The 15595-nt window shown below is 36.9% G+C and overlaps 2 protein-coding genes across 3 annotated transcripts; both read right to left on the bottom strand.

The window, feature by feature from the left end:
* Positions 1-515: 515 nt before the first annotated feature.
* On the bottom strand, positions 516-1079 carry LOC134819877 (circumsporozoite protein-like). Its single transcript, XM_063830029.1, has 2 exons — positions 1062-1079; positions 516-932 (listed from the first exon to the last, which is right to left on the bottom strand). Exons 1-2 carry the CDS (start codon positions 1077-1079, stop codon positions 516-518), a joined length of 435 nt encoding a protein of 144 aa, XP_063686099.1.
* Positions 1080-4673: 3594 nt separating this feature from the next.
* Positions 4674-11075, bottom strand: LOC134819214 (dnaJ homolog subfamily C member 25-like). Of its 2 annotated transcripts, XR_010160736.1 has the most exons (11): positions 10957-11075; positions 10806-10834; positions 9026-9133; positions 8548-8706; positions 8250-8321; positions 7228-7412; positions 6969-7107; positions 6721-6786; positions 6418-6488; positions 5299-6055; positions 4674-5234 (listed from the first exon to the last, which is right to left on the bottom strand). XR_010160736.1 is itself a non-coding variant. In XM_063829025.1 (10 exons), exons 1-10 carry the CDS (start codon positions 11057-11059, stop codon positions 6010-6012), a joined length of 978 nt encoding a protein of 325 aa, XP_063685095.1. In that variant the 5' UTR covers positions 11060-11075; the 3' UTR covers positions 4674-6009. The 2 variants fall into 2 exon arrangements, 1 of the variants encoding a protein (XP_063685095.1); XM_063829025.1 differs by having other exon boundaries at positions 4674-6055.
* Positions 11076-15595: the final 4520 nt, after the last annotated feature.

The following is a 15595-nucleotide window of genomic DNA, read 5'->3' as shown; positions in this document are numbered from 1 at the left end:
TTAATTCAAGGCAAACTATCAATTTTCACAAGTTCTTTAATAGCTATAGTACTTAGTAGCCCAACAAAACTTTAGCAATAAAACTTCTTATACAATAACATTAACATTATGACTATATTCGAAGCAAACCATCTACATCAAAAATGTAATGATGGAATTTAATTATGATTCGAAATCTTAGCCGTTTCGAAGAAACATGTTTCTTCGAATACCATGCATTTCTTCGAATATCATAGATATGTTATACGTCGTAATAGAACATCTACTTCCCTTTGTTTGAACGTCCTCATCACTGAGTCTAAGCACAGGAAACTAGGATTTCTATACGAAAAAATCATAACGTGATAATTGAGACCGCTTCTACTAAATCGCTCGCCCAAATTGAAAAATTCTTGTGAAAAGGCCCAGAGGGTATGACAGTAACGTTGCTCATTCCGAATCACCCCTATGACGTAGGGTAAAAATGCTTCCTTGGGGAGTTATGAGCAAAAACTGTTTTGGTCACGTGAGACAGGCTAGTAAAACGCAAATTGGATTGTGGTTAGGGTTGTGGTTAGGGTTGTGGTTAGGGTTGTGGTTAGGGTTGTGGTTAGGGTTGTGGTTAGGTATGTGGTTAGGGTTGTGGTTAGGGTTGTGGTTAGGGTTGTGGTTTTAGGGTTGTGGTTAGCTTTGTGGTTAAGGTTGTGGTTAGGGTTGTGGTTAGGGTTGTGGTTAGGGTTGTGGTTAGGTATGTGGTTAGGGTTGTAGTTAGGTATGTGGTTAGGGTTGTGGTTAGGGTTGTGGTTGGGGTTGTGGTTAGGGTTGTGGTTAGGGTTGTTGTTAGGGTTGTGGTTAGGTATGTCAATGTGGTTAGGGTTGTGGTTAGGGTTGTGGTTGGGGTTGTGGTTAGGGTTGTGGTTAGGGTTGTGGTTAGGGTTGTTGTTGAAGGTGATCTATTATTTTCAATATAAGATCTTATGAAAGTCAATGATTTCCCCTTGTAATTTGTAATATTAGACGTAAATGTTGATGGGGTTCTTGAACTGCTGAAGTTTTCTAACTTCGGACTACTTATAGTTGACCCTATTTTGAAGAACCATACCTCGGCAGTTAGAATTCAATGCTCTTCCAGGAATTATTGGTTAATTAGAATTCAAGTTTAACAATGCTGAGTTTAATTTTACTAAGTTACTGAAATGTAACGAAATTCACTTTTCCTGCCCCAACAGTACAATTTCAATGTGACGAAAAATTGGCATGGGTTTCTACATTTCTTGTATAAATCCATTTCAACTATAATAAAGACTGTTGATATGAAAGAAAATCTATCTAAATTTTAAAATGACGTATGTGACGAAATTTACATCCCTTGCCCCTATTTTGAAGAACTACACCTATTTATGAAAAATAACAGACTCTAATTTTTTTCACGATAATTATCGTAAATCAAAGAAGTGGATGCCTTTAATAGATACAGTCTTGAGTCTGGGCGAGAGTCATGAAAAGATAACCATTCGTTGAAATATCGTCCCAGAGTCTTAGACAAAGAACTTAAACTTAAAGAGAACTGAATGTTAGTGAACTGGAAGTGGAGCAGCTATTTAAGGACAGCTGTGCTCATCATATTTGGTCTCAACATTCCTCCATATCTGCTTACTTGTATCAAGATATGTATCTGTAGTCTCGTAGCTTAAGCAGAGCTGTGCTCATCATATTTGGTCTCAACGTTCCTCCATATCTGCTTACTTGTATCAAGATATATATTTGTAGTCTCGTACACTTCAATCTGTTACTATGATATGTGATAAATTTAAATTTGTAAATGTTCAAGTAAAAGAAAAAAGGCCGTTCTAAATAAGAATTCCACTGTAGTTTGCTTGCATCAAGAATCAAGATACTTTGGCTTTACTAGCTTGCATCAAGATGTAACTTATAGTATGGTAGTTAAACTGTGCTACACTTCAGTATGTTACTATGATCTGTGATAAATTTAAATTAAATTAATTTATTTGGGTTTTTATACTTCCTGTATCTCTGTATTAATCATTTCAGCTATAAAACTAAACTCAGCATGTGTAATAACAGAAGGAGATAAAGTGGAGATAAATTGTGTCATTATAGAGGGAAGGGGGAGATATATAATGAGCGGGCAAGGTGAGCAGAAAGAGGTGAGCAGCGGGAGATTCAGGGTAGATAGAAACAGTATTGTGCGGGCGAGATGGGCAGAAGGAAGTGAGAAGATAGCAGGGTAGAGTGAAACCGTGTCATAACAGAGGGTTGGAGAGATATATAATGAGCGGGCAAGGTGAGCAGAAAGAGATGAGCAGCGGGAGATTCAGGGTAGATAGAAACAGTGTCATTGCCGACGTTGGGGGGGGGGGGGGGGGGGGGAGAATATTTTGAACATAGCTTAGGAGATCAAATAGAGGAGGAAATGCTTTGAGAATGCTTTAAGAATGAACACTGGACAGGTTTCTGATGAAGATTTGTTCCTCAATGTTTATCAGTAACACAAATTCTGGAGCATCATATCACATACATTTTCCGATTGATGTGATAAATCTCAGCTGATTACATACAGAGGCGGCTCGTGGGAGCTGGCTGGCAGTTTTGTTGGGGGTCCAATCGATGGACTGGGGGGAAGTCTTATAAGTATAGTTAAGCTAAAATTGACATGAAGATCCCATATGTTTAAAATGTAGATTGAATCTGTTATCGATAAATTCAAACGAACCCACCTACAGTCTACACGACTGTTGATGGACAATATGAATAAGTACACCTCAAAGAAGGCTCGTGGTACTTTCACTATTTTAACTGAATGTGTCTTAAATGACCAATTAATGAAGTCACTGTGGATGGCACAAGACTCGATTAAGGTAATGAAAGTTAAATTACCAAAGAAAGCTTTGATAAACGGAACATCACCACATTTTGGAAGGTTTTTTGAATAGAAGCTTATTGCAGTCTTCTTGACCGAAATTTCAACACAGTGTCCTTGGCCATTTTAATAAAAAAGTATGCGATCAAATAAAAATACAAATTTTAAAGACTTACCTTTTGAACGGGCCTGCGATTGCTAAAATCCCCGCCAAATTGGATCGACTTGCTGTCTGGATATCAGATACATCACTCGTTACTGCGAAGATCATGAGCTTATTTGAATAATTGAACCATGGCATAAAATTAAAAGGATCACTACTCCTCATCACGTGCAATTATTAATGAATGAGGAACTCCATGAATTGTCCTTGGGATATAATGTAACACAAATCTATCAAGTTCTTTTATTTTTACTATTTTTTAATTTAAAAACGATTTTGAAAACTATTTATGGTTGCCAAAACCACCTTTTCCGGGAGTGTAATTAAAATAACCGTTCCTGGTCACGTGATTTGTAGGTTTATAACCTACCAGTACCAAGACGCGCGCCGAGTTCGAGCGTACTAAATCACTCTACAGTCGATCTTCGAGATTGTTCTAAAAGGGCCCCCGACAGTTGAAACCAACTTCAATCGATGTAATTTCGGACGCTGATTCCGAATCACCCCCATGACATAGCCATAGGGTTAAAATGCTCCCCTGACGAGATATAGGCGAAAAACTGTCTCGATCACGTGATATGACCGTATAAGGAAGTTAATCTAATTTCTCGTTAGGGTTAGGGTTTCAGCATATGCTTTTGTTAAGGATTGGGTTAGGGTTCGGGTTGGGATCAGATAAGAGGGTTAGGGTTTCGAATAGTCGTTCAGGACCAGCTGGAGAACGGGTTGAAAAAGTCACGTGACAGTCGAGTGTAGAGTGATTAATTATCATCCCGCCGAGTTGGACTCGTCGACGGTCCTAATATTTGAAACAAATATTTTACGAGTATCACCCGTTAACACGTGATAGGATCAGCGGTCACGTGATATAATAGGATCCCTAGGTACCGAGTACCGTTCCTTACAACTGAACTTTCTTTGGGATAAGCTATTTTTGTATACAATATTGGCCATCTTCTTGCTAATGGATAATGCTGTAAGTGTAATTAACTTGGCAGGATTTGGTATAACATGTTTAATCCATACCGGACCGGATGGATTATGACAGAGTTAAAGTTAAATCGGCAGGTTTTCTTTAATCTTACAGAAAGTAAGCTGCTTTTTATTTCAAAACCTGCGTTAACAAAATATACAGGTTTATATTTATTAGTTATTTAACCTGATACAATATCTTTGAGTTTGTCGCGTAGTAGCGAGGTAGCGAGGTAGTTAATACTTTGATGAGCGGAGACTGCAGAGTATGTATCATACATGCTAACCAAGGGACCTTATTGTCGGGAATTCTAATTGATCTAGTTGCTTGGTTAATACGTGTCGGATCAATCAGCCACTGAGTGGCTGCCACTCATTAGTCTGATAATTGTTTAGTTATATCTGAGGGGCCCTTCTGTTGTGCAGCAGCAGTGACCAGCCTAAACATATCTTAACTCGCTTTGCATCGCGACTCATATCAAGCACAAGTTATACAGTGATTACAGCTTAGTAATCATACATATTGGGTATTAGAACGATTTGAACAAAATTGCCAATCTTATCGGGCGCATTCTCCAATTTTATTGAGACGTTAAGTTTTTGCATTAATTTCATTATTTTCTCTATTCATAAGTGCACAAGTCATTCTCGTAACGAACTAAAAGGATAAATCAAATCTCGGATAAACCATGAAATAAATAAGAACTACAGTATCGAACAAATACATATAATCTGTCAGAAGGTTGAAAATCTGTGAGATTTGTACATAATTGCAAACTGAACTATATGACACAAAAGATAGTTTGTAACCCCAAACTACTACTGCTAACTCTATGTATGGTTATGTATCATGACGGGAACGTTAAAATAAGCTACCACTCTAATACCCCCATAAAATGTACAATGTACAATGTACTGCAAACGTCGCCTTTTAGGACCCCATGGTCAATAAACAGAATAAAACTTGAACACTTCAATTTCTCAACGGGGTATCAAATGGAAATTTTCAATATGAGAGAAATCACATTAAAATTTGCAATGGTTCCATTGTCATTTGTCAAGTTCAGTACTTATGACGGTGACTCTCCTAGGGTTTCTCATAGTCCCCATACAATATGCCTACCATCATGGTATATTGATTATTGAATTTCCGATATAAAGATCTTAATCTAGGCCCCTCTAGGAACATGCATCTTATTGTATAGGGGTCGTTCACATATTACGTAATGACCCCCCCCCCTCCTTAACTAGTTTTACATAGAGCTATTGTGTCAAAATCACACTAGCGTAATCACTTGGAAACTCCCTCCCCCTCCCCCCCTCCCCCGGCCCCCTCAGCTGATTACCTACTATGTGAAGTACCCCTTACTTCAAGATGCTGAAATATACATATTCCCGTGTGTTGACAAAGCTCTTGTTTACAAAGGCATTATAGATGGAAATTCTGAAAAAAAGATATAATATGTAAGACATCCTTTATTCATGTTAAGACTGAGAACTAGGACTAGATGGAACTATCGTTTATATTCAGTTGAAAAATCGTATTCTAATTTCCATATTATCCATAGGGTCCTTTACTGAAGGACTACTATTACGTACTGAAGAACTAATTATATATTTATTATATACTGATTATAAATCATAACTATTCCCCAGCCCATTTTACAAATTAAACATATTTAATGAGCTGGAACCTATTGTTGGTGCGGCAAACTCTAGACGGCACTTCCTATATGAAACTAAAAAGAAAATCTTGGAGAGCATGATAATAAAATACATACAACGATTTTAAATTATTAAAACATTATTTATTCATGTATCTATGTTAATGTATACAGGTGGATTTAAAAGTTCTCACAAGAACGCCTAACGAAACAGAATCCTAATATCCTATGTTGACTGAAATGTGTCATTTCATTTTAAATAACGTGCTCTTAAAATCTCTCAATTCAGAAGACCGGGGTTCAGTGGATGGTTGATCTTCCAAAATTTTCGCCTTCTTCTCTGAAAAAAGTTAGTCGTTCCAGTTGTCTGGTACTTTGTCCTTCTTCGCCATTCTCCTGAAGATTAGTATGTGTTAAATTCCTGCAGCACACTGGATGATAGTTGGTCTAATTTGGAGCCAAATCTCGTGATATAGACTATTAGGGGTCGCCACGATTCACATATTACGTTATCAGCCGAGGGAGGAGGGGCCGGGGGTTCGACACAATAGGTATGTGTAAAACTGATCAGGGAGGGGGAGGGGGGTGGGTTAAAAATTGGCCAAAAATTGATTACATAATAATATGTGAACGGTCCTTATAGAATATAGATGCAAAAAAGGATCAAACAGAAAATTAGCATCTTTATTTTACCAATACTTTTCTGTTCCGGTAATGATCATGATAAATTAAATTGGTAAGGTCTGCTAAGTGCTTACTTCTGTTGTTTGTATTTGTTGTTTGTAGCCTTGGCCATTCTCTCCATGTCCTTCCGTTCTTCTAAATAAGCCTACAACAAGTTCAATTATAATTAATTGCAATAATGGTAACCTTCAGTAACGATAGTAAAAATTATTATCTATTCATATTACATACTATGTTAAAATGGCACGAACCAAATTTCGGAAAGTCAACACCTAACCACTAACCAGTAACCAGGATATCACAATATTTCGTCGGCAAAGTTTAAACTTTAGAAAGCAAACACTCGACTCCTAAAAACTCATAAAAAGTATAATTACCTCTGCGTTAGCCTCGTACCATAGTTCCTTATTATAGAGCGAATCTTTCTTCTCTTCTGATACAGCCTAAAAAAAATCATTTTTAAACATTGTAAAAAAACGAAATTGTCAATCATTATATTGTAGCGAATGCAAAATAGGGGTTCATTGTTCAACAGTTCCATCATACCGATTATAAAATCACACGGTGTTTAGAAACGTAGCAATACTTCTTATATGACACACGATAAGTAAGTTAAATTCCTTACTTCCCACTGAACTTCGTTTAGGCCTATACACATTCTTGTTCGGTAATCTTTTTCGTCCTCGTCAAATTCTTCTTTCCTTATCTTGTATTTATAGAAGCGTTTTGTATGGAACCAAGCCAGTTTACCCCATACAAATGGTCTGAAACGATGAAATCAGTGGTTAATGTGTGAGAGGGTTATAAGTGGGAATTTCTAGGCAAGCTGGTAAATTAGTTGGTGTCTGAACGAATAAATCAGTGAATATTACTTTCCAACTTACAACATAAGAAGTTGAAAAGCCAAGATATCCGTCCACTCTGGTTTCTGGTATCCTCCCTGGATGTCCAGCTTGGATTCCACTATGTCTCTTAAGATTTTCTTTTCTAGCAATCTTTGTTCCTCTTTTGACATTCCTTTGAAGAATTTCTTTTCAAGAAGACCCTCTGATTCAGCCAACTGCTTCGCCTGAGAATAAGAGAGCTGTGAGTTTTTCTCGATTATCTACATAAAACTACAAGAATGCAGCAGTATTACATATCCATTAAAGGTTTTTTACTAAGTCGAGCAAGATGGTCTGAACACGAAAACTTAGTTCTATCATTGATCCTGGCCTACTTCGAAAGGGAGAAATTCATTAACTATTTTCTTGGAACTGTGGCACCCCCAAATGTTTCGTGGCCCTTAATTTATTCCCCGGCAGCGTTCTAGAGTTTCCGTATACCATTTCAGTTCACAGAAAGCTGTAAAGACACCCACATATTTCTTTTACGTCGAACGAATCTCGAGAAAAGCGGGAATTTGCATATTTTACCGCAAAGCAGGAAAATGTCACGTAAAAATGCATGTAAAAAAATTTGGCAGAGTGATTCCCCTCTGATAGACTAACATTAAGTAACAATCAATTCTCAGAACCTTTAAAAAGTTAAAGTTTGGCGAACTTGTTGCACAAAAAGGGTGGTATGCCGTTATTATTATATGCATTCCAATTAAATAAGCACGTACCGGACAAATTCGGTCGAATTTACAAAAATAGATGACTGTGTTGCGCGCTGCTCTCTAGTCGGATGTCAGAGCGCGCTACTCCAAGTCAAATCTGGGGTTGCTCAACATTGAGACCATGAAAATGACGCGTATATATGACGTGTTACTAAGGGCGCGACTTTAGAGGACACAGTTTCCGGAACTAAAAGACAATAACTTATGTATTTCAATACTGAGCAACATAATGAACTACAGAACAATTAGTAAGTATAAATAGGATGCAGTTAAAACAACAAACGCTTAAATAACTACAATATTCACCTGGTTACGTATATGTGGCACGTTGAGTGCGTAGTCTATCGCTCTGTTGTACGAGCTGTGCTTGTGGAAATACTGAAAATACATATGATGAGGGACCCACACATTTCATTAAGCTGCTCTGTCGACCCTTTCCTTGAATTGGAACTGCAAAATGCAAATAGCCATTAGGCGTCCAGAATAACAGATTTACATGCGTGTCTGTGGTTCAATGATATTTGAAACAAAATAACAGGAACCAGCGAAGAAGATAAAACAATTTAATTATTTAACTCAAATTTTATCAAATTAGGAAACTAACGTGAAGTAAAGAAAGGACGATAAGGGAAATGATAAGAATGGGAGTGACATCAACTTTGGGAGTAGAATGAGAAAAGAACCGGTAAAAATGCTCCATGTAGATGTCAGGGTTTTCGAGTAGGTAGTCGTAGTTGGTCCGGGAAACTTCATTTCTTAACGTCTATTTTAGGAAAGCTTTGTATTATATTGAGGGTTTTAAGTTATTAGTTTTTACAGTTATCATATTGAGCTATAAAGTAAATTATATCAAATGTCATAGATGAGATTGTATCAAGTATATAATTAGATGAATTTAGGCACAGATTACAGAAACAAGGGAAGATGATTCTGGTCAAATTAAAATTTAGAAATGCAATCCCTAAGCTATGGGACATGGGTCCACGCTAACTGATTAGACAGGGATCTACTCCCTACAAACTGCTAAGAATCACGTGATAAATATCACGTGATAATATCACGTGACAATTGTACACACATACCTCGTACGCTGCCACCAACAATTCAAACTTCTCGTGGGCATCCTCCGCCTTATTATGGTCAGGATGCAAATCCTTTGCTAATTTCCGGTACTGTTTATTTATCTCTTTCTGTGGAGTAATCACATAATTATTAATTGGATAATTTATTGCATAATTAGGGTAATTTCCTGAATTACGTGTAAGCTATTATGGGCCACCTGTGTGTGGGTAAAGTTTCACGGACACACGTCACACAAGTGTTAAAATGTAGATAATATAGAAAATAGACTTTGTAGTGTAGAACAAAGCACTATAATACAATAAGATGGACAAACAAAGCAACAATTGCTCAATATTCATCACTTTTATAATGTATCTCGTTAACATTAACTCGAAAGGGGGGGGGGGGGGGGGGGGGGGGGCGGGGGGTCATACACATAGTACTGACTACTGTATATGACGTTGGAGTGGTGGGTCATATTTTCTTCCAAAACACAGTTAGTACTTTTGTACTAAGTGGTGGGTCTGCTGCTCATTTCCCAGATAAATAGTTAGTACATGGTACTAAAACCCAAAAAAACCCCATGTACCTCAAATTTCAATTTTGTAAATGGGTTTTGAGGTTTTTTGAGTTTTTTTTTGTTACATTTTTTATTTTCTTCCCTTTTTTTGTAACTTTTTTATCTAATTCGAATACATTGAAAACAAAACTCCTCCTAAATAGTGGGTATAATAAATAATTTGCCCATTTCCCAATGTTTAATGAGCTTTTTAAAACAATTTCTGGGTGGGTATCTTATTTTATATACCAAGATTTCTCAACAGTTAGTACCGCAAAAGCCGGCAAAAGGGGGTGGGTGTCTTAATTATTATCCTAAAAAACAGTTAGTACTGCGAAGGGGGTGGGTGGGTCTTTTGAAAAATTCCAAAATTACACTTAGTCGACGTCACGTACAGAATTTAGTACCTGATCACCCTCCCCCTCCCGCAGCTAACGAGTAACTCAGCGCAGCTACAATCACTGGTCGATATTATACGTGACCTGACACGCGTTATAATATAACACGTGATGTAATGAACATCACAGATTAACCAGATCACAATTCCCATTACATCCTATAATGATCTCACAGGATTCCCCCACTAAAACCCGCCAATTACTCAGCCCTCCAGCTCCCCTGGACTTTAACTACACAGAATGTAAGCCAATTATTACACACGCGTTACTTTATCATGACGTGTTATAACTCAGATTAGAGAATAGAAAGGGTCCAAACCCACATTGAACATCTCCTTTTGCACGACTTCTAACTAGTAATAATAATATCAAATATAATCTTTCCTTGTGATAACCACAGCGTTACAGCCTACAGCAAACTTTGCTACCATGATACTGATTATCACCAATAAATTTACTGATTATCACCAATAAATTTCTTAATTTGGCATTTGCATTTTGCATTCATTTGCATTCTTAGCACACTATGACTTTTTCAATTGAGCACCTAACAAACCTACGAGAGTGTTAACACTGTTGCGCTTTACAACACGTGTCAGAATTAACACGTGTCACAAAAAGAGCTCCCTAGCAGTAGCAGCAGCTGGAGACTGTTTTAAAATCTAATTAAATGTGCAATAAGTACTGACGGCCAGTTAGTTGAACAGTGTGTGGTGAGGTTAACGAGAAGTTAGGGCATTGTTAAAATATTTTAACATTGTTAGTATGTTTTAACTTTTTAACAAAGATTTTGAGCGTAAAATGATGTTTTCAAAAAATTTCACAACATCTTTATACACAAACCTTTGTCGCTGTCGGTTCAATATCCATAACTGAAATAAAACATATGTTAGAGTTACATAAGAGAAAAACAGCAAATATCAGGCTCACTATTTAAAACAACAGAATAGATAATTCAAAACAAAATTATTTCTAAATAAACAACTAAACTTACTCTCGTAACAATTGTGTCGTCCGCAGTACATGCTGTCGAATATTCCGGCCTGGACCAAACACACCGTCGCAGAAAGCAGCAGTAGAATTGAGAGTCTTAACATAACGACAACTTCCTATCCGAGGGTTCTTAGTTAGTACGGGGGCAATGACGCATAAAATGGCATAAAATGGCATAGATTACATGTAAAATGGCATAGATGGCTTAAATTTTTGTCCAAACTGACATTTTATGCCATGAATCTAGGTCATCCAATTACACGTTTGGAATGACTTGACATATTATATAAATTATGCTTAGTGCTTCAGTAAAAAACATTTTAAAGCTTTGCAGTTTGCAATGCTTAAGTTTGCAATATTTTTAAGATAAACGGCACCAAGGCATAAAATATGGTAATTCTCATATTTTGCATGATTGTTGAATTTTGTCGGTTAGTTTAATTATATTTAGAGTTTTAAAGAGATGAGTCCAATTAATTTTATAAACAGAAAAATTAACAATATAACAGAAGTAAAGCCAAGGGAATTTTCATCATACAAAATTGTGATTGTGGTGAAATAATCTTGAAAAATTAGAAAATGTAAAATGTAAAGAATAAGACGTAATAGATATTGGTTATGAAATGAGATATCTATAACCCGCTCATATGATTAACCAATAACACAAGGAAGGTGGTTAACCATGTCAGTCGTCAAAGCGGCTGGCTGTGAGTGATATGAGCAAATGAGAAAATTGAACAAAAGTGTAACTCAAAAAAGGCAAAAACAAAATTAAAACATCTCTTATTATAAACCACACTAAGATAACCATAAGTAACTTGAACGGAAACAGTACAAGTTAATGCAGGTAAATAAGAGGTAGTGACATTAATGATAATTGAGAACATAAAATACAGATCCTAAAAAAGTAGAACATGACACCTAAAGGAGTGCGGAAAAAATAAAATCAAAGCTGTCTCACTAAAATGAGAACAAATGGGAAAAAGAAGGACATCAAAACGGATTGTATAACATTCAATATTCGCTTGAAGCAGTTAGTGTTGGTAATACATCGCAACATCAGTGGAAGAGAGTTCCATGCAATTAAGAGAGTTCCGCGCAAAGAGTTCCTTACAAAGATAAGATTACGATTCAATAATCAACTTTTACAGTAACGTTATAATGCAACAATTGTCAGAACTTGAGATTCAGATATTAATAAAAACTTTTGATCATCAAGGCTCTACCAAAAACGTTTTTGATGACATTAAAAATAAACATACAATGTCTGGTAGAACCAGTTTGACAATATCGTTACTTCCATTTCCTAATAATATCTAATCATTCTTTGTAAACTCAACAAAATAGTTGGCATTTTCAACTATGACTCTGTTGTTATTATTCTTCAGAAAACGTTGACAAGCTGACTTTAAGTCATAAAACAAAGCTTTCTTTTCTTCAGAACTGACTGCATCATCCGATAAGTCTTTAACGAAAGTAGTCAACTTTATTAGAAAGGGTAGACTGTATTCTTGTGAATGATCAAGATACGATATAACAACTTTGATTATCAAGGCAAACATTGTAAAACTAGAGTCCTCGCGGTTTAGAGGTTTGCCAAACAAGGAAGGAATCAATTTCGGCATTGCAAATAGATGATGTCAGGGAATTTGCAAGTTATGTTCCATGTTGCTCTCAGAACATCTATGAATATTTCAAATTCTTCCTCTGTTTTGCCTGGATATGGTATAAAAAACATCTCCTTATCTTTTAAAACAATGGCTTTCCACAGATATAAAACGTTTGCAACCATGACTTGGGGTACAAGGGCTGGAGAAATATCATCCAATACATAAGCAGCTGCTTTTATGAAAATGAATTTTGTTCGAACGGTTAAGTTATTTCTTAGATCTGCATTAATCGTTGAATTCGTCTCATTAATATCAACATAATGCTTTTGTTTGTTAGCAAGATCTGGTAAATAGTCAACAAACTTTTCCATTACTTCCTTTGTTCCCATAAGATCACAGGTGAAATCTAATGTTTCAACCAGATGATACATAAATTGCAGGTCTTCAGTGGGGATAAGAGCTGTTCCAATCCCACAAACGAAATCACACTCTACAAGAGCTTGCAGCTGTGAAGAAATTTGTCCCCTTCCATCATCTTTAATTGACTTTAAATTTTTCACTAACACCGAGAGTATATTCCCAATGATTTCTGTGATACTATAGATTATGGGGTAGTTATCAGTGTCTTTTTGTGAAATCAACTCTAAACATATAATGGTATACCAGGTAGCAGCTGATCAATGTCAGTCAAGGAGAGGTTATGAGACTTTCCTTTATTGCATAATAAGCAGACCCATATCGATTCCCAAACATATATTCTGTTTAGTTTGTCTTCTAGTCCGGTGTGAAATATCTTTGCATTCTGAACCAATAGTGAAATAAACCCAGACGCTCTGAGTTGAATAAGATTATCCTCTTTCAACAATTCACTGGCTGCAACTAAAAAATTCGTTAGATGTATTGCTTTTTTCAGGTAATCAGTTAATGAATAAGCAGCTGAATGCCTCTGTGGATCTATAAGGTGGGGTAGATATTTAATCACCCAATGGAAATCTCATATAGAATAGGTTGTTCTAGCCGAACACGTAGATGTGTTAGAGCATCAAGCAAACACATCAACTTATCATATTGAATGTTTTTGGAACGGAGTTCTATGACCAAGTAAAGTGTCAGTTTCTGAAAAAGTTTCTGTTTCACAAAATAGTCTCGATCTTCTTTATCATCTTTTATAAGTTGAGCAATAATCATTTTCAAGAATATCACGAAAGCAATGTTATTTTTAGCAACAACAGAGAGATTGTCGATCGCAATTCTATTCAAGATTCGAAGTTCAGAAAAGATTCCATAATTGTAGCCGTTGTAGACAGTATTGACATCACATCGAGTGACTTTATATACAGCTCGGATCATGTCAACAAGGTAAGTTTCGACAAAACCGTCACTGTCACTTCCATCCCTGAATATTTTCACCAACTTACATATTGTTCCATCCTGGATATAGGACCGAACGACCGGTCTAAAATAAGCCACCTCATCGTCTTGTCTAATCAAATAATATTGAAGGATATCCAATATTGAGTTATAAACACGCTCATTCTTACTCCTATCCAATTTTTCTGTGACTCTAATAAGTAATGGCAGATTAGAAAAAATATCATCTTTCCATTTTACACTTCTTTCAAAGAATCTCGTGTTTTCAAATTGGGTCAATGTGAATAAAGTAAGTAGAGAAACTGCCCAATAAATATCACTACGATCACTTAATCGTGGTAGTGCTAGCAAAATTGTTTTGGCTGCATCATTTTCCAGCATACAGCCAGTGAATGTAGGTTCGGGTGCATTGTCAGTGTGTCCACTCCATCCAATAAAAAACAGTCCATTTAGCGGTCCTATCAGTAAGTCTTCATCGGCAAGTTTCCATAAACGATATTTTATGATCGTCGCCGATAATCGCTTATTGAGCGCTTTTTCGGCGCTTTTTAAAAAAAAAACCGTTTACAATCGCTTTTTTTACGATTATAAACGGTTCAAAAAAAATCGCTTATAATCGACTATAATTGGTGTCATAATTCAAAAAAGCGCTTTTTTGAATTTAAAAGCGCTTATAAGCGCTTTTAAGCGCTTACTAGCGTCGCTGAGCGATTTGAAAGCGGTTTTCCAGTAGGATTAGCGCCAAAAACGGGTGGATAAGCGGTTGGCCGGATAAGCGATTCGTAGGCGCTTTTTTGAACCATTTATAAGCGATTATAAGCGCTTATAATTGGGGTGCAATTTAGCTGTTTGTAAAGCGCAAATAAAGCGCTTATAAGCGCTTTTAAAATTGAGTCAGGAAAACGCTATATTACATCTTATAACCGCTTATAATCGATTATAAGCGTTTTTTTAGAAATCGCTTATAACGGCTAATTCATCGCTATTTCACCGCTTTTACCGCTTTTCCTATCATCCATGACCAGGTGAGCAGGAATTAAAAAGCGCTTATAAGCGCTTTTTCGATGCTGCCCCTAGCCTGGTCGGAACGGGGTAGTGCCCGGAATTTAAAAGCGCTTATAAGCGATTTCTCAATTCCCCTTAACCTGGTTGGAACTTTCATGTGCTTTTCTGAGCAACCTGGGGTGCACCGGCAGAATCAGGATTTAAAAGCGCTTATAGGCGCTTATGATCGCTTTTCTACCACTTTTCCTATCACCCATGGCATGGGTTGGCAAGAATTATAAAGCGCTTATAAGCGTTTTTCAATGCTGCCCCTTACCTGGTCGGAACGGGGGAGTGCCCGGAATAAAAAAGCGCTTTTTAAATGCTGCCCTGAGTGCCCCTAACCTGGTCGGAACTGGAAATCAGAGTGCCCGCTTATAAGTGCTTTTCTGAGCAACCTGGGGTGCACCGGCAGAGTCAGGATTAAAAAGCATTATGATCGCTTTTCTACCGCTTTTTCTATCACCCATGGCCTGGTTGGCAAGAATTATAAAGCGCTTATAAGCGTTTTTTCAATGCTGCCCCTAACCTGTTTGGAACGGGGGTGTGCCCGGAATTAAAAAGCGCTTATAAACGATTTCTCAATTCTCTTCAACCTGGTCGGAACTGGAGAGT

This window comes from Bolinopsis microptera, chromosome 8, assembly GCF_026151205.1.
Source record: "Bolinopsis microptera isolate Bmic1 chromosome 8, MBARI_Bmic_1.0, whole genome shotgun sequence".
Classification (NCBI taxonomy): Eukaryota; Metazoa; Ctenophora; class Tentaculata; order Lobata; family Bolinopsidae; genus Bolinopsis; species Bolinopsis microptera.
This window is presented reverse-complemented; position numbering and strand designations above follow the sequence as displayed.